General features: G+C 37.8%; 1 protein-coding gene across 2 annotated transcripts in view; it reads right to left on the minus strand.

Annotated features, from left to right (window-relative positions):
• Positions 1 to 19,803, minus strand: part of rasgef1ba (RasGEF domain family, member 1Ba) — an 80,541-nt gene that overhangs the window by 11,413 nt on the left and 49,325 nt on the right. The window contains exons 1-4 of one of the 2 annotated variants that reach the window (XM_077231313.1): positions 8,668 to 8,958; positions 4,668 to 4,850; positions 3,812 to 3,934; positions 3,524 to 3,661 (exon numbers count right to left, since the gene is read on the minus strand). In XM_077231313.1, coding sequence (XP_077087428.1) covers positions 3,524 to 3,661; positions 3,812 to 3,934; positions 4,668 to 4,850; positions 8,668 to 8,748 — 525 coding nt within the window. In that variant the 5' untranslated portion in view covers positions 8,749 to 8,958. Of the gene's footprint in view, positions 1 to 3,523; positions 3,662 to 3,811; positions 3,935 to 4,667; positions 4,851 to 8,667; positions 8,959 to 19,803 lie in introns of those variants that run through there. The other variant, XM_077231312.1, reaches the window with a different exon arrangement.

Here is a 19,803-nt window from a genome sequence, read left to right on the forward strand (position 1 = left end):
GTTGCTCCACATCAGTCAGGCTTTCAATCAGTCAGTCATCACCAGTGGGCTTTTAGAAGTAGGTGTCAAAAACACACCGTGGTTTTTCTTACAATAATTTAAGACTTTTTTTCAGCTAATGAACGACAAAAACTTTGACAGCCAATCAGAATCCAGCGCTTGAGCATTTAAAAAGGCAGAAAACATAACTGCAGTGTGTGCTTATAATAAACATAATGGTGTGGGCGCTAATGTAGTAATTATCATTCTTGGTGTGAACGGTCTTTAAAGGTTTTCTTGATTGAGTGCAAGATGTACAAAACATCTTTTGTTTCTGTCAGGCTTCTGTACTCCTTTCTGACGCATAGAAAATAAAAAGTGGCCGATTATTCTGCTATACAGGAGGTCAGTGGCACATAAATCCATTTGACTCAAAACAACTGGCATTCTCCAGCACATTGTGTAGAAGCAAGAATATTGATGATTAGAGAGGGAAGAGAGCGAGAGAGAGAGAGAGAGAGAGAGCGAGAGAGAGAGAGCGAGAGAGAGAGAGCGAGAGAGAGAGAGAGAGAGAGAGAGAGAGAGAGAGAGAGAGAGAGAGAGAAGGAGAGAGAAGGAGACAAGACCTTGCAGCACTTAAAGAATCACAGAGATCTTTAATAATTCCCTCTCCAAGGTCCACCATGTTGACACAAACAGAGGAAAGAAAGATTATTTTTAGCAGGAGTTATTGGCGATAACTGCTTGACATTTCAATGCAGCAAATCAGACAACTTACTTATTGTGAAAAAAAATTAGAAAGCTGCTTGTGTGCTGCCTCCACATTTTTAACCCTGGCACGAGTGTGCGACAGCCGTACAGATCAGGCATGGACACACCACACCCAGGTCAAGGGGAAAAGCTCTCCATTACTTTCCCAATAAACAGAATTTGTGCAAAAGGTGTCCAAATGTGCACCAAACGCTTGGATCTTCAATTGTGCAACTGCACCCTGCCTTTCCTATTCAGAAGACCACATGCATAATGACGATCTAAGCAGACCACAAGCCTGAAGACCAAACTGCGGTCTGGACACAGATGTTACAACATCTATTCTCAGCTCCCGCACCGAAAGCAAGAAATCTGCGATGCAATTGCCAGTGAAAAAGCGGAAAACAGCAGGTCAACAAACTGCTGGCAAACACATCAGGACCGATGAGGTCCAGAAGAGGTCATACATAAAAGGCCTAACTGGAAACCATTACATAGTGATCTTGTTATGATGGGCTGGGAGCACTGGAGAGTACATTTGAAAATACACCACATTTTTTCTCATGGGCTCATATATTATTACAAATACACCTATTGTCTATTGTGTGGCTCTGACTGCTGTGAATCCCCCGTCAATGTAGAGTCAGTGCTCTACTGTAACAGACACTCTCATTAACCCTCGATTCACATACGAGTACATGCCGTACACATGAAGGGGAAAAACACAGGGACTGAATTACATAATACAGACGGCATATTGATGGTCTGAACAAATGCATTCTTCATGCTTTGAGACGCTCTTCTCATGCAGATACACATCTGCACAGATTAAATTTGTCTCGCCTGTGTAGTAGGTGTAAAGATCAAAGATACTTTGAGTTTTGAAACAAAATAGTGTAACCATTTCATTTCCTCATTATGGGTCAGTGACATAAATATATAGGGCTGGGGAAAAAATCGATATGATTTAAAAATCGAGTTGGTAGGTCAAGTCGATTCATATTTTCAAAAAATCGATTCTTTTTATTATTTTTTTCTCCAATAATTTGGATATTTAACAATATTTGTTGCACACTGCACAGTGACTGTTCAGTTAGAGAAAGGATTTGCCTTTGCAATTTTGTTTATGTTTATGCACTTTAATTAAATACAATAAATATATATTTTTAAAATATATTTACAGTTATTTTGTTTTAAATGGAGGGGGGGGGGGGGTTGAATCGAATCGTAAATCGAGTTTTTATTTAAAAAAAATCACAGATTTTTTTAGGGAAAAAAAATGCCCAGCTCTATAAATATATACTTTAAATATAGTGCTCTTGTATTCATGTTGGTTTCATGTTTTTTTAGTTTTTTTTTTACTTGTATCATTTTAGAAAAGTTTACATTTAAATTACGTTGTGTAAAGGTTCTTTCATCCTTTAATGAGGCTGTTTTACTTATTATATTAAGACCATTGTCTCATTTCAACATTTTGGATAGAAAAATAAACTTAATTCATCATATAAGAGGTGTGTTCAGGTTATTGTATGTATGAATTGGATTTTAAATTTGGATTGAATTGGATTTTAAGATTTTTAAATAAATAAATAAATAAATAGGTCAACTACATCATTGACCCTTATACAGTTATAGCTTTCCATGTTATCTTTTGAGTGTACATGCAGTCTTATTAGCTTATCACCCTTTCACTAGATTGAAGAGACGGTAAAACACAAACACATTTCCTCGGTGAGCTTAGCGGGGACGCAGAAGGTCATCGATCTCCAGGGTCAGGATGAAGCAGATCAATAGCCACACATGTGTTTACTGAACAAGTCAGCGGAGGATGAGTCCTGCTTGTCTTTCGGGTTAGAGAAACATCATTCGCTTGGATCTGATGGGTCAGCATCCTCCATCTTAAACTGTCTATTCTAACTAACTCCCTGCTGTTAGTCATTACACTAATGCTCACAACCATGTGAGATGACCAGACCTTGCTCGGGCAAATCTTTTTTATTTCACTGTACAATAACAAAATCAAGATTTGCAGACAGAGGAGGACTGTTCAACTGCGGACTATGGAGACAAATGCTCACAGGGACATTCGAGGACAAAGCTTAATGAGAGCTGCCAACTTTATTCAAATTTAAAAGGAAGTGACAGGCTTAGCTCTGACCAATAAACAGCAAAAGTATGTGAGCACAACAGAAGGACGATATCCTGATGTAAAAAATAAAATCTAATCATGTAACACAACCAAAGAGTGTTGCTGTTTTTTTTGTGTGTCCTGGAAGTTTAAAAAGAATTTAGCATAAATTATTCCAAATGTGGTGGAAAAAGTCCCTTTGAGGAAAAAAATGCAAAGCCAGAACATGGTAACATACGAGTCAGCGCTAATGGAACAATTTAAATGCAGCCTGTGGAAAAGCACCAGTGAAGACAAAACCAGCAGAACAAAAGAGCTTTATTCTCGCTCCTCTTGTCAGAGCACTTTAGGTCTAAAGAAATCTCACTCCCCAGTGCCCAGGTGTTGACACCTTCTCACCCAGCGTGTTACATCTTATGTCTTAAGCAGCCGAATGTTAAAGAAGCCATGCTAAGACTTGTTATGCAAAGATGTTTTATTTTGTCTATGCTAATAGTGGTACTAAAAGAATAAAGAAACGCTAATGTCTTTGACGCAAGTGTTCTCACCTTTCAGGTGACTATTATTTTAAAACGGCGTTGCCCTTTAGCTGACATTTCCTTAAGAATAAAAAGCTCATTGTTTCTGCTGAAATGATCACCTAACACATGGAAGTGGCAGACTTACTTCATCTCCAGTACTCAGACGATGTGTTAGTTCCTTCAGACTCTTCATCATCCTTTCATCCCTGAAGTCATAGGGAAACGTCTCCGTCCACTCAGTCAGCAACTGCAGGATCTTAGGAGCAATTTTCATGACTCTTGCCTATAGATAAAGTAAAAATAAACAATGTAATTGTAATTGCAAATTATTGTCCCTAGATTCTTAAAGTTTCTTGCTAATGCTAGAGCAACCATGATGACAGAAGACACCTTTAATCAGTGTAATGATACATTGATGCCTTTGCCAGTTTACCTTGTCTGCCTGAGGATCACTGAGCCTCTGCTGGTCCACACACAAATGGCACACTTTGGACATCAGCTCATATGGATGAGTAAAGAGACGGGAACTGAGTAGGAACGTGAAGATGTATGTCCTCTGCAAGTCAATAAAAATTTGATCAAAGTTGGTGCAATAATACGTTTTTCATTATTCTAAACAAAACTAGTATCGGACTAAAATAAATCTAAGTGTTAACTACATACATTTCTATTTCTGAAGAATATAACTAATTAGCTACATTAACGTTACAAAGTTTGGGGTTGTTGTTGTTGTTGTCTTTTCAAAAGAAGTTTTACCCAGCAAAACGGTGTTTGTTTAAAATAACTGTTTTCTATTTTAATATACATTTAAAATGTAATTTATTCCTGTGATGACAAAGCTGAATTTTCAGCATCATTACTCCAGTCTTCAGTGTCACATGATCCTTAAAAAAGAATTGATTTGGTGCTCAAGAAACATATTTCTCATTGTCATCAATGTTGAAAACAGTTGTGCAGCTTAAGGTTTTTTTTGAAAATGGAAACGGTGATCCATTTTTTTTTTTTAGGATTCTTTGATGAATGGAATGATCAAAAGAACAACAGATTAAATAGAAATCTTACTTTTGATCAATTTAATGGGTCCTTGCTGAATAAAAGTATTAATTTCTTTATTAAAAAATCATACTGAACCCAACCTTTTGAACAGCAGTGTATGTTGGTTATTGTTAGACAGTTATGAAATTTCATTTTTTTTATTTGAGACATAAAAATGAGTGTCCATGTGTTTTCAATACTCAAAATCCGATATCAGAATAAGGCTGACTACTTTTGATAATCTATATACTCACATCAGGATAGTAGGCCACTGTAGGGACCAAGTGTTCAATAAGAGCCTCCAAGGACCCTGACACCAGGTTGTTGTCATGGTAATACAGGCCTTCGTAGTCCTCTTCCTTGGCCTTATAAATATTCTTGTTGTATCCATTGGGCCCATACATCACTGGAAAGGGTGGCGTTTGAGGCATTTTGTCCTGTTGAAAGACATAAAGAAACATAGTCTGATGAGCCACAGATAAATACAAACACAATCAAAAACAGACATTAACGTATGAACCAATTCGTTAATGCTGAGCCTTCATCCTCTGAAAAGTTTGTTTACCTTTGTGTCCCCAATATCATTATAGGAAGCTGAGTGGAAAATTACTCTTCCTCGGATGGACGACTCATGGGGATGTATACGTCGCGATTAATCTCAATGTGCAAACACCTTCCCTGATTGAGCCTGAGAAAACTCGAATTTAATCTCCATTCAGTGCGCATTTCAGACTCACACTCGCTAGCTCTAATCCACAATAAAGCAGTGGAACGTACCGCCACTCACAAACACCAACAAATTAATCTTCATGCTGCTTTTAGCTCACGTGGATGTACAAAACAGAGGCTCTTTTAACTATGGTTTGATACGATAAAAAAAAAAAACGATGATCTATGAGATCTAGTGCTTCTGAAAAGAACGATTCTCTCTCCCCCCCCCCCCCCCCCCTCAAAATAAAAACGTGGCCCTTTATAGATGAGAGTCCTGTGAGTCGGTCACCATTAGCTAGAGGTGATAAGCAGACAAATGCAGTTCTTTACCCACACAAAGAGCCCTGACTCACACTGCCTCCCTCCCTCCTACTTCTGTATCTTCCAGGCTCTTGTGGAACGGCAGAAAGTGAGTTTTGCACATGTCAATGCATCACCTAATCACGCGGGCGGCTCCAGCATGCCAGCACGAGCTTCTGTGCCATTTCAGAGCTCAGCCCGTTACTTTATGTGAGATTCCTGGACACTGCGCATGTGGGCCCCTCGATGGAGGCATTCACAGCTAAGGCACGGGGCGTCAAGGGACACCCCAAACAATGTGCGGCCCCAATGGCCGCCTGCCTATTCAGGCTCACAGGCGTTTGGGTGCCAGAGTCGGACGGGAGTGCACAGGAGGGAGGGGGTGTCGTATGATGAGGTATATGGCCCCCCACAGAGACCTCCTTCATAAAACCATAGACATTAGCATCAAAATGGAGGCCCAATAGGTCAAAGCAGCAAACGCCCCCTGCGCATCTGCTTTACCATGTGTTATACCATCTGAGCAAGTCAATGAGTTGAAAAGCGAGGAATGCAAACTAATGTCATGAGTGACTTTGCTCTCATCACCAGAAATTGACAATTTGTCAAGTCCTGTATGAATGATGCCTCTGGGAACCACATACAGTTTTACTTTCTGTCTCACACTCTGAGACAGCATTTGCCAAAACATGCAATGAAATAAACCACCTTGTTGTTTTTGACCAACCAGTGTTGACTTAAGTCCACTCAACTCATTATATGGCCAAAAAGCAGGATCCTCCTGTGCATCTGCCGATGCAAACCTATTAGCGAAGCCCCAAGGCCACTATGCAAATCTGCTAAAAACTGCAACAGAAAAAGCCAAAGCCCTTTTAAACTCACTAGGCACACCAGCTGCAGCCCAATTTAGTTATGTGAGTGAATAAAACAAAGCCAAAGCTGATTAGTAGCAGGGAATCTGGATGTGTTTACTTTTCGGTTGCAGGTGTCAAGTATGGCCAGCCACATGTCCTGTCCCCTCTCCTGTTTAAACAAACACTGAGCACAGCCTTCACAACAGGGACCGTATAGCGTATAAGCAAACAAAAAGGTCCTTTCTTTCACACAATTACTGCACTGTTTTTGTCAGAGTTTTTATTTTGACTATGTAGAATATTTGGCATTCATGCACGGCTGTCAGAAAACATTCAGTCCCACCCACATGTTGGCTGTAGTGTTGATTACTGTATCTCTAGACCACAACGGACTTCCTCAAGCATAAAGCAACATTAAGCAAGATAAATAAACTGTCTGATCTTCAGGGTTCCCACACCTTTTGACCAATGAATGTCCATGATTTTTCCACTCATTTGGATTTTTTTTACAATTCCTTGATAAATTTACAGGTTTTCCATTGCCGTGGGAATCCTGTCTAATGCAAATGGAGAGGTTAAAACAACAAAACCCAAACATTCTGGGCTGTTTTGAAACGGCATCCTCAACAACAGGGTTTGTTGAGCTCATTGGCATGAGTTTAGAAGCTGTAAAGTCGTTGTGGCAAGTCTTATCTTTAAAGGTCGCTTCATGCTGAATATAAAAACAACCAAGGATTAAGCTCTAACAAATAGGAAGGACTGTTCACTGCTGTGCTGACAGGAAGACATGATTCACATTCACATTCCTCTAAAAGATCCAAAAGAACAAATGCCTGCCATATTTAAATGGCTTTGTTTGTTATGGTCCACACATACAACTCTCAGAGTTTGATGTAAAATGACAAATTAGTATAAAATGACGTTATGAATATTATGAAATGAGGAAATAAACATGTCTGCTCAAGACACTGTCATAGACGCCGATATGACACAACATTGCCAGTTTCCAAATAAATTGAGCAAAAGGATCAAATTGAGTCTTAATTTTTTTTCTTTCTGCCATGTAAGTGGGTTACATGTTAGCCTTGGGAAATGAGCAGGTGTGTGTGTGTGTGTGTGTGTGTGTGTGTGTGTGTGTGTGTGTGTGTGTGTGTGTGTGTGTGTGTGTGTGTGTGTGTGTGTGTGTGTAAGACAGTGGGGGAAGGGAGCTATAGCTTCATTGAAACTACTCAAGTGTGTTTGAGTAAATAAAGGGCTTGTCTGACAGGGCATACTGTCCCTCCCACTGCAAAAGCACTTTGAGCTACCTGCATTGACTTGTATCACAGGGGCAAAGTCCAGCCAAATCCTGCGACCTGATGCAGATCAGCATTTCAAAACATAATCAAGTGTCTCGGACACACTTCTTTCCACAATTTTTGACCTGACAAGAAGCCATTATTTCAATAAAATTCAGTACAATAAACAGCACCGATTTCTTCAAGTAGATATGACAATCTGCTTAATTCCCAAAATAGCTTACTTATTTGACAGTGGAGAGGAACACATGGGTAATGATCCTCTGAAATCAACAGGGGATTTCAGCAACCCTCCAGTTCCCAAAACCACCCACCACAAGACCACTACTACTCTAACATAGGATAAATGAAAATGACTTCCCCACTGAACACACAAAGCTCCACACCATCTGTTTAGTACAAATTATGTACACTATATCCCTATGCCAATTTACTGTAAATTTTATATCATACCCACATATATATATATATATTTCAAGATTTCACTAAGCCCCATGGGTTTTTCAGACTTGGAATCACAATGTTTTAATTCAATGAGATATCCTTCTCTCTATAACTATATAACTAGTGAGGTATATAACAGTATAATCATGGTAATACCATGACACATACATTGAACAAAATTGTCAATTAAATCAATTAAACCATCAAACTATCAGACTAGTCAAAAAGGCAAGACTAGAACTTTAATTCTACTAACAATACCATAAATAACCAATAATACATTGTAATCATCCATTATGGTAACTTGGCCTACAGGGCACTGAATTTGTTATCAGCTGTGAGAGATCACATTCAGGACCGCCAACATACATACCACAGCCACAGGCTAGATTCTTTATTAATATACTTATGTCATTAAGACAGCAATTAATATATTATCAGCACCGTGATAATATAATGTGTTGGGTATGTTTAAATATAAGAAACTGGATTCTGCCTTGTTTGTATGAAATTTATTGACTGACGGATATAGAGAAGGTTGTACTGTGAAATAATATCAAACCGAATGCAAAACAAGCGGCGTCTTAAAGGCATCATTTGAGCGGTTTTGTTATTAAAGCTCATTAAACATTGCTTGCGTTTCTCACCTCGAAAGGGACAGAGACTCCGCTGTAGATCAGCTCTGCAGAAGTTCGGCGCTGAATTGCTGAGCAAGAACCTCCGTACATATAATCACACACTTCAAAGAAAAGGATTCTTAAAATATATGAAACTAAAAAGTCTTAAACCACGCTGCGTATTCCCATGTCATACGGATACCGACTGTGACATTCAAGCGTATGATCCTTATAAATATCTCCAGGAGGCAGTATGTGCGACGCGCTACTCACTCACTATCTCAAGCAAGTGTGCAGATCCTGACTGAGCGCGCGAATAGTAAATGATTGTAGGCTGAGCTGTGGGATGCGAGGTGGCCAATCAGCGGACAGCACCAGAGACCCGCGTGCATGTCAGCGCGCGCCCATCAGTTTACGAAAGCATAGATTGAATGGCATGAACTTGAATTTATATTTTCTCATAATCCACAAAAGGTAATAAATTAATTTATTTATTGAAGCAAAATAAATAGTTTAATGTTACCATCATCGATGTGAATGGGAATATTTTAGAGAATCTCCCTCAAGTCTCATTTATGTTAAAATTCAGATAACACTTACTGACTGATAGTATAGGCCTATTTATTTACCATATTTTTGTATCTGTGTTTACATCCATTATGTTTTGCTTAATTTTAACTAAATCTGTAAAACCCACATTTATTATTTTCTATAGCCACCTCATCTCATCTTAGAATTGTTCTTGAGTTTTGTTAATGTGCTAGGCTATTTACACATGTATGTTTCTTATACATGTATCAGGATGCCTGGACTTAGATTTTCACATAAACTGGGCAGAACCCCCACATCAGATCTTACAGTGATTACCTCAAACCGTTCACAGAGAGGTTTCCCTTCTCTCATTGCAGGTCAGGGGGCCGAGAGGTCATCCCCTCTCTCACCTTCATGAGGTGTGATACTGAGCGCCAATAGCATGTTTTAACAACACACATATCAGTTTGTCTTTTAAATTGACAGAACAAAATGATTCATCTGCTAAATGTTTCACTCTCACCTAAACGGTTAAACTAAAAAACGAGGAATATGCTACATAACATTCATATTTTTAATTAGTGTTTAAAGTATTATGCACATTAAAAAGACATTAGCTGATATCAAACCAGCACCTTAATTGAGGGAGCCTATGAATAAACATACAGTGAAAACATTTGTTAAAAAAGCAGAACAGAACAAATTTCTAAAGCTTTAATGTAAAAGATGTGTATGAATCATCTCTAAAATCTGCATCACAAAAGACTCTTCAAATGTGGTGTGAAAATAAAGATGTTTCTTCATGCCTTTGACAACCAGCCTGAATAAAATCTGAATATGGGGAGGATTATGCTTGAAAATAACCATTCACGGATTTCACATCTTGGCTAACACCTCCACAATGAGCCCACAGTTATATAACCTCTGTGTATTGAAAGTCATTGTTCATTGTGAAGTGCTAAATTGTGGAGGTGTTGGTAAAGATATGAAGAGCTAACTGTTGAGTTCTCTGCCAAAGTTAATACTAATGACAAGAAACAAACACAGCAAAAAGTTGAAGAGAAACAGCTACAAGTTCATTCAAATACAGTCATTCGTCCAGTTAAATACACATTTAAGTTTAGTCAGCACAGACGGTCTGACTTGGCTCCCCTTCTGCTCCAGAGGTATTCACACCCCTGTTTTGTAGTCCTAGATGGGGCATTATGAATGTGAAAAGTGAGACGTGAATTATTTAGATGTTTCTAATGCTTAAAAAGAATGCATGATGAATACTGCGCCTGTTGTTACATTTGCATGTGACTTAAAAAATCCTTAAAACAGAACAAGGTTAAAAATGTACATGCTTAAAGCTATATGTGTTGATTATCCCAATTAAGCATTTTAATATTCCAAATCTTTACAAATCAATTTGATCACTTGATTAAACAAAGAGAGTCTTGCTAAACACAAAAGTCTATGTAGAGTGTGTAAACATTTTTACACATAAGAATGCTAAACATGGAAATTGTCATCAGGGTACTCATTCAAACATTCAAACATACTCATCTCCATTCTGTGGAAACAAATGCACTAGCAGTTGACAGAGATGATCAGGCACGGTGTTAAAAACCACAGTATGGTTAGCTGTAGTTAACCAAAGTGCTAATGTACTGCAGAAACTTTAGTATACCATATGGTTAAATCGCGTGTGTGTGTTGAATCTCCATTACTGGAAGGCAAGGAGGTCACAATCGGCTTTGTCTTTTGATCCTTGGTGTCACTCTGTTATCATGTTGTTTAAAAGCTAGGCTACTTCATTTCACAAGCCCATTTATTAAAGTAATTTATAATGCTCCATTTTCACCAATTATAAGAAATAATATTATGCCACGTTGGGTGTAATTTTGACTCTTAACAAGTCAAATGCAGACATTCAGTATCCCAGCAAACCAACCTGACACTTTCCAGACATACCAATATCTAACTCAAGATTGACTTGCATCATATATGAATTCTGACTCAAATATTTGATGTAAGCCAGCTAATGAAAAGCACCAGTCAAACAAATCAAGTGCCAGATCATGTACTGACCCTAGACCAGCCTTCCGCATCCCAATTTTTAACCTCACAATCATTGAGAAAATAAATAAATAAATAAAACTGGCCTTCAATCAGGAAAATGGGTGGCCACCAATTCCAGACAAAGGGCAAAAGTAGGTCAGTCTGCTGCTTCTTTACTCAGTCATCATTCATAGAGCCTCATTAGCATCTCATGTTACGTCACAAGATCATCACATGTATGGAAAAGTCAAAGCATGGAAACCAGTGTGACTCAGTGATCAGAATTAGCTTCAAAATGAGGAACAATATATGCTGCTTCCTGACATTTAGTTTGTTACCAAAAACCTTTTTGTGAAATATGTGACTCTGTATAGTTCTCATATATTTAACACTGTAGATTTTTTTTTTTAATTTGTCCACTTACGGTATTTATTCATCATTTTGTTTTGGGGAAAAAAAAACAATTCTGCCATCTTAATTATTTTAATTCGTAATTAATATTAATATATTATTGTCTAGGTGTTGAACTCTTTTGTGAACATTTCTCTATGAGGGATTAATCCATAAACATCTAGGTTACCTTTTCCTTCAAGTGGCACTTAAATCCAGCACTTTTCTAAACATTTACAAAACATGCTGGGATAGACACAATCGATTGTACTCATGTATAGACTTCGTCACAAACATACCAGGGAAACCCCAACTGGCAAGTAAAGAATGAGCGAGACACTTTCCCAGTCGATTTCTCTTGATGGATTCAAGAGAAACAATACACTCTGCAATCTGATACGGACCACACAAGTGGACTCTCAACTATACAAGCCAGTTATAGTCAAATGTAACCTGATGATCAAAACCTTATGGAAATATGACTGGATTTAATTTGTCAAGAATGTGGCCATATAACCATATATACGTTTCCAGAGGAATGTCTGCAGCACATTTCTTTTTTCACAGTTGGCCTAGTTCAATGTTGGCGTGAGCCTGAGGAGAATGCCTTTATGTCTCTGTCTGACAAAACCACTCACATCCCAGAAACCAAAAAATAGGGCATCTCTAACTGCGGGAAGTGACTTTTGAGAAACCTTGATGTGAAGTTCAGTAAATCCCCCAACTCCCCTGTCTAAAAAAGCTCAACAACCAGAGTAAAAAAACTTCTTTCACAAAGACGTGCGCTTCTTCTGAGATGACCTTTGCACTGAAAACGTATCATTAGGATACTGCAGCAGATAATAAACCCATTTAACTCAGCCCTTAAGGTCACAAAGATATCGCCTCTCCCGTCCCATTCTAAAACAACAGATGCCACATGATACAACATGTCACAGATGGACTGGATAAGATCAAAGGACAGGTGTAACAGGCAACGGAGACTTGGCTGGAATTCTGAGAGAATCAACACCAAATTACTGAAAGCCAAACAATTTTATTATTGATATTGAAACTGTCATAAAATTAATTCATTGTTCTAAAAATTATATAGTAATAATATTAGACATTATTAAGAAAATATATTATAATATTAATTCCTTTATAACATATGCATATATATGCATACACAAGCATAAACACAACACTCTCCGCCCAGCAGGTGTGTGGGAGACTGACTGCCAGCGAAATGAACAGGAAACCTGAAAATACTCCATGTTCTCCCAGCTCCCACACACACTGAAGGCCAAAGAACATGATCTCCCACCCATGTATCTCGGGGGTAAACAGAATCACATGATGTAGGGTTAGAATTTACTGTAAGTTGCATATAAATAATTATGCAAACACATCCGGATTACTATGTACAGCACACACTATATTGTTTATGCAGTATGAAGGTTCACACTACTGGTGCATGCCATGAATTATGCAACATTTTCTTTTCAGTTCCGACACATATCATTAGCTCTCAGCCATCACCACACTGACTTTTAGACATAATAAGCCCTGAACTACATATAAAGACACATATATATCTCCTGTTACCATCTGGATGCTACGGTGAGTAGGATGGGCTGCTGGTTTGTTAAGTCAGTCAGGGTGCAAAGGACTGTCTTGTGTCCATCTGTGACTTGGCTGTCTGAAGGAGCGCTGACATTTTAATTATCTTTGACTGAGGCAAGAGACGGAAGGCCTCAGTCTGGGAAAAAACTGCCTACAAAAGAGAATGGGTTATAAAACTGTCTAAATGAGAGGCGTATGAAATGACATTTGTAGGTTTAAGCATGATGTCCAATAAAAAGTTTGACCAAAAAAAAAAAGAAAAGAAAAGCTTCTCTTTTTTTTTTTACAGGGAGGAAAATGGACACTTACAAAGAAAAAAAAACTTAACTAAAAGAAAAGTGATGACTTATGGAATATTTAACTCTGAAAATGTCGATCTAATTATTTATAAAATACATAATTGAAATTATATAATTAAATACTTATAGCCTATATAATTCAACAAATTACTCAATAGACTCAAATCAAGTCAACAAAAAGTCACGTATTAAGCATCCTGGAAAACAGCTCTGAGAACAGAGTTATGTGCTTTGGGAGGGGTCCTAAAGCATATGAGACAGAGCAGCTGGAAGACATTGCATGTGTGCATGTGGAGTGGCATTAATGTATGGGGGGAAGGCTAGGAAATGGAGGAAACTAGAAGACAACACCCAGACAACCTCCCTGTGACCCACAATACCCTCCCTTTTCCTCCCCCATCTTCCCTCTACCTTCTGAGTAGAGAAGGCTTGAAAGCTGACATTCCATCCCCACCCCCCTCTGTCAAAACAAACAAGAAGACCACCTGAGGAAAAGGAATTGTTTTGTCACGTTTTCAAGCGTCTAATCTTAACCAGTCAGAGGCCCACTTTGTTTGCATGCCTTCATATTACACGTCAGACCTTTGGGTACACAAGACATGATACATCAATGCTTGATATTCAATTAATAGCTATGTATGACGACACATTGCACTGAACGGAGGCATACGCATAGTTGTTTTGTCCTACTTTTGTCTAATGGGTGTTGTCTTTCATCAACAAGGGCTACGAAGACTATGTAATTCAGAAAAGGATTCCTCAGTGTCACGTAATGGGACAAATGGCACTAACATTGTAGTAAGTTGAATTACATCAATCACCACATTTATATGCAACAACCACCTTCAGATTTTGGTAAGTGTCATGCAAACACATCAACCAACAATAACAATAACATAATAAAGATTGTCTTAATAAAGATTAAGCCAATATTCTGGTTTCTAGAAATATGAATAAGACAGCGGGCACACAATAATATACCAGTATTTGTCATAGTATTAGGTCACCATTACGGAACATTCATGAAATCAGCATGTCTAAATAAAAGTAAAAGGTGGTGTATACACAACCATTCAAAAGTTAGGGGTCAGTACGATTTTTTTTAAAGAAATTAATAATTTTATTAATCTAAAATGCATTGAATTGAGCAAAAGTGACAGTTAAAACATTATAATGATACAAATGTTTTCTATTTCAGATAAATGCTGTTGTTTTATTCATCAAAGAAGTGAAAAGGTTTCCACAAAAACACATTAAGCAGCACGACTCTTTTCAACATTGATAATAATAAATGTTTCTTGAGCACCAAATCAATATTTTAGAATGATTTCTGAAGGATCGTGTGACACTGAAGACTGCCTGGAGTAATAATGCTGAAAATTCAGATTTGCCATCAAATGGATAAATTACATTTGTTTACAATACTACTGTTTTTACTGTATTTTGATCAAATAAATGTAGCCTTGGTGCAGATAAGAGACTTTCAAAAACATTTAAAAAATCTTACTGACTCCAAACTTTTGAATGACATTAGATACACAAATAAAGAATAATAACATTTCAGCAACGTTAAAAGAAACATCATCATTTACATTTGTAGCATTACATTTCATGCTCTGTGCTGCTCTTGCATATAAACTTTTAACCAGAATATGGACCACAAAAGAAAAGAATTTTCTTTTTTGGGGGGAACTATCCCTTTAATCAGAAAATGTGCATGTAAACATGGTCACATTAAGACGAGGCAACACTTATCAGCACGAACATTCCACAGAACTTCACCATGAGATTCCAGCCACAGGTTTCAGAGAATGCGAGGTGGCTAGATGATGTTGCCAGCAGACGGTCATAATGGATGTTCCCAGTAAAGGCTGGGGGTGGTCAGCCTATCTCCACCATCCCTGCTGAACAGCTGAACAGGCCCACTTGTGTGTTTGTACGCTTTCATTAATTCCACCAGTGCAGAGGACACTTGCTCAGTCAACTGGCTGCATAGCTGCAGTTTTTTTTTTTTTCTTCAAAGTTGCCCACTGAATAATCTCACATTATAGATACGATGTCACCGGCACAGAATGACATAAGACAAAATAGCTAACAAAATAACCACATAAAAGCTAATCTGTTCAGATTGCATAAAATCTGTCCCTTTTCATCGCCGTCCAAGTCAACAGATGAGCCCCACTGCCCATTCTTTCAGCCTGGGGCTCAACTGGCCGATCTGAGGCAGCGGACAAGTGAAGATGGCATAATTCAGACCATTTATGTAACAGCATGTAGTCATTCATTAGAACTGGTCTCCACAAAAGTTTGTCTTGTGTTTGCCTATTCAAACGGTCCGCTAGACTAGACTGCCTGCTCTGACCCTGCTCACAGCCTTTTCTATCATGCCACCAGTGCCTGAAACAATGCAAGCGCAGACGAGAGGCATGCCACGCCAAATGCCACACAAAGCAGTCCCAGATGGAGCCGGCCTAGGATTTCTCTGCCTGATAAAAGAGTATGGAGAGATTGCACATTTTGGGGATTCAGAACATATGACCTTCCGATCGCGTCTCACTTCTTTCGTCCGGACAAATTCTCTTTTTGATCTGCTAATGTTCAAATCTCCTGAAAAGGATGGTAAGTTAGGCTGGATGGACAATGCAATGCACTTTGGTACTGTTTTGGGTTCTCAGATAGGAGTATGAGTCCTTTCTCTCCTTCCTATTTAGCTTTCACAGCCACTGTAAACATATGTTTTGAATATACAGTAGCTTTTCTTAAAATAGACATTGACACAGTAAACACAGCTGGTTGGCATCCCACATTCATGTAGAATGAAATTTAAGTAATTATAAGGTCTTTATACACAATATGAAATAAGTTTTCCTAACAAGATGGGGGTGATGGAAAAACAAAAGATTACTGTTCCGCATACAAATCTTGGGAGAGACTTCTCTGACATCTGTAAATGATTATAATTACAAAACATAACACAGTGAAATTACAAATTAAACAAAAAATGCTACAGATAATATACAAAGTATATTCAAGAGAGGTAGTGTGATGAAAATTCTTCCTGAAATCCAACTCTTAAGAAAATATTGAGCACGGTTCAGCTGTATCGTGACCTAAACATTGCTATAAATCAAACACTTCTTAGTTTGAATTGATGTGGATGTTGCGGTTTAAAATTGATTGTTACAGTATGATAAAAAACAACATATGAATATAAAGAAACCTTTCAGAACAGAAATGCCCTGATTATTCCCCTGTGGTTCTTGTGTGGGAAAAGTGATGATCTAGTGATTCCAGTCACGTTCAAATGCCTGTGTGTGCTCATGCCGTTTTCCTGGTGAGGTGACGAGTGAAACGGAAGCTGCACAGCCCATCCCAACCACAGAGAGCTATCAACACACACACCCTCCTATCATAATCCTTCTGCTTTGTGAAACAGTTTAGATTTCTCTAGTGTACTGTATGGTTGATAGACTTGAATACATGTTGTTAAAGGAATACATTATAGATATATATATATATATATATATATATAGAGAGAGAGAGAGAGAGAGAGAGAGAGAGAGAGAGAGAGAGAGAGAGAGAGAAAGAGAGAGAGAGAGAGAATTTATTTTAACAACATATTCATATCAACCATATATCACACATGTATGCAAAGGTTCAGTTAAAAAAAGTCAGATGTGGTTGCTAGAAATTAACTAGAAAAAACACATGACCCCTTATATTTTAAGAATAAAATATAAATAATTGTGATGCATTCTGGGAGCAACATTACTCAAATATGATATATCAAACTTTATTTGCCGATTTTTTTTTACAGTAAAACGACATATCTTTTTAAAGCTAGTAGTAAGGGTTATATTTTTAGATAAAAACAGTAGGGGATAGATCTGTTTAAAAAATCTTGGCTAATCTTTATCAATTATGAAAAATGATTTTCATGCAAGAGTCTAAAAGAGGAAGAGCAGGCATCAGTGATAATGACAACTCATCTTTCAGTTAAAGCATTTACAGAGACAATTTAGATCATGCAAAAAAAATAGTATCCCAAAGCATATTGATATTTTACTGTATGCTTCAGTGAAACGCTTAGAAGCAACAATAACAGAGCATGTCTGAAACAGTTGTCTGTTTAAAATAAATTCAAAGCCTTCACCATCATGTAGCGGAGGTCGCATAAAATATTTATTTGCAATAGGTGATCACCGTATGACACTGACATGAATTGTTAATTATTTATGAATGTGCCACTGTATAAAGTTCTGATGCAATTGTGCACCCAGGCTGCTTTTCAAAACAGTCACACCATGACTGTTTCATCATGATAATCTTCCACATGTAGAACCGTAATCAAGCGATTCTCAGTGATACCATGATGTAATACACACAACAAAACGACACTGTTCCTTTAGGAAACAACTGTAATGTGTAGTCCATATGCTACTCTTTAAAATGCTGGGTTGTTTCAACATGTTTGGGTCAAATACAAACCCAACCGTTGGCTTGAATTTTATTTTATTTTTTAAACCCAACTGTTAGGTATGTCCATATTTGACCCAAACATGGGTTGAAACAACCCAACATTTTAAGTGTAGTTTCTGTTTTGTGTTTCCTGTTCTTCTTTTTCTGTTTCCTTTGTTGTCATGGATTCTAAGTATGTTTGCATTTGTTGTCTCATGCTGCGCCTTAAATTCCCCTCTTTAAGTATATACATATACTATATGCCCTAAAAGTATATACTGTTTTTGTGGAGAAAAAGTACATTCTTTTGAGTGTGTAGCAGAAGAGTTCATAGGCAAGCTTTGGGACATACTACTTTCGTACTTCGTCATAATTGCATCTTTAACAGACAGCTCTGTCGCTTAGTTACATGCGCCTTGTCACAATTTAAACTGCCCTGTCAATAATCTTGTCACAGTTAAAATCATAATCAATTCAATTTAATTTCCCAACGTTTCGAAGAAAAATGTAGTGGCACGTTGGTCTGCCAGTCGTGGGTCTTTCATGAGGAGAACTCTCCTCATGTGTTTGCCAAATTATACATTTAAAAGTGAAAGGGGTCATGAACTGCATTGTTTTATTGTTTCATAATGTTTCCTGGGGTGCATTTATAATTTTAGTATGATTTTTACTTAAAAATTTTGTCATAATTTAGGAATAAAAGGCATTTTCCTAGTCTTATTTTAGCCTCTGATTTGAACGCTCTGTTTGAAGGAGCGTGTCTGTGTGAGAGACTTCAGTGTAAACGCCCACTGCTGTGATTGGCTAAAAGCTTTGCATATGAAATAGCTAGTATTACATGTTTAACTCTCTCGAAAACCTTTAGCATGTTTTGACTATTACAGCTCCCAATGTTAACTACTCATGATAATCATAGCAATGCAATTAGATCTATGGCATTATATTTATATGGTAGCATATTTATAGGTTGCAGTGATGAGCATTGTAGCCGATCACAGACATGCAGCGATCCCGTCATTGCAACTCAATTTCTGCACACTAACGAAGGCTTTCATCATAACTAACAGTGCAAACACAATGTAAATAAGAGATTCGTTGATTATTATGGGAGTTTTGGGGCGAGTCCAGGACTCAGTCAGTGACAAACACGTGCTGTTTGATTGACAGCTACTACAGCTAAACAGAGCGTTCTTGGATCGCTTTCTATATATAATTCAATCAGTTTAAATAACAGATTATTTACACCCTACTAAGAGAAACAATGTGAGGTTGACCGTTTAGTCACTGGTTTGATTTACTGACAGGACCAAGAACATCTGACTGTAGCTACATGAATCATTACATCAGAAATGACTGGTCACAGATCAGGCATTAGAATTAACACGGTTACTTACATGTTGTGGCAATACTGTCGAGTTTATATCGTAAAGGCCTGCGCCGAGTTTGCTGACTGATTTACCAAAGAATCCAGTGAAATGTACCGAATACGAATAAATAATGTTCAACTGAGACATTCACATTGTTGAAAATAAATATCCACATTCCTAACATTAGGATACTTTGGAAGGTAAGGTTATTTTAGGTCAGTGAGTGACCTCATCTCTTCCTCATCTCACTAACGCCAGTGGGCGGGGCCTAAGTTGATTTTCTTCTACAGAGGCGGTCATTCACTACCTTATTACGTCATGAAGAGGCACATTCCAGGATGAGTCGTTCGCTAAGCCTGGTAACAATAAAAGCTGATTTTGGACTAACAAGGAAGTTTTCAGTTCTGAAACTTTCAGGATATTCTTATAATATGATGACCTCTCATGTGTCAAAACCTCAAGGAAAATTTTAT

Source organism: Siphateles boraxobius, unplaced genomic scaffold (assembly GCF_051911475.1).
Source record: "Siphateles boraxobius isolate OS27281-9 unplaced genomic scaffold, OSU_SipBor_1 16, whole genome shotgun sequence".
In the NCBI taxonomy this organism is placed as follows: domain Eukaryota; kingdom Metazoa; phylum Chordata; class Actinopteri; order Cypriniformes; family Leuciscidae; genus Siphateles; species Siphateles boraxobius.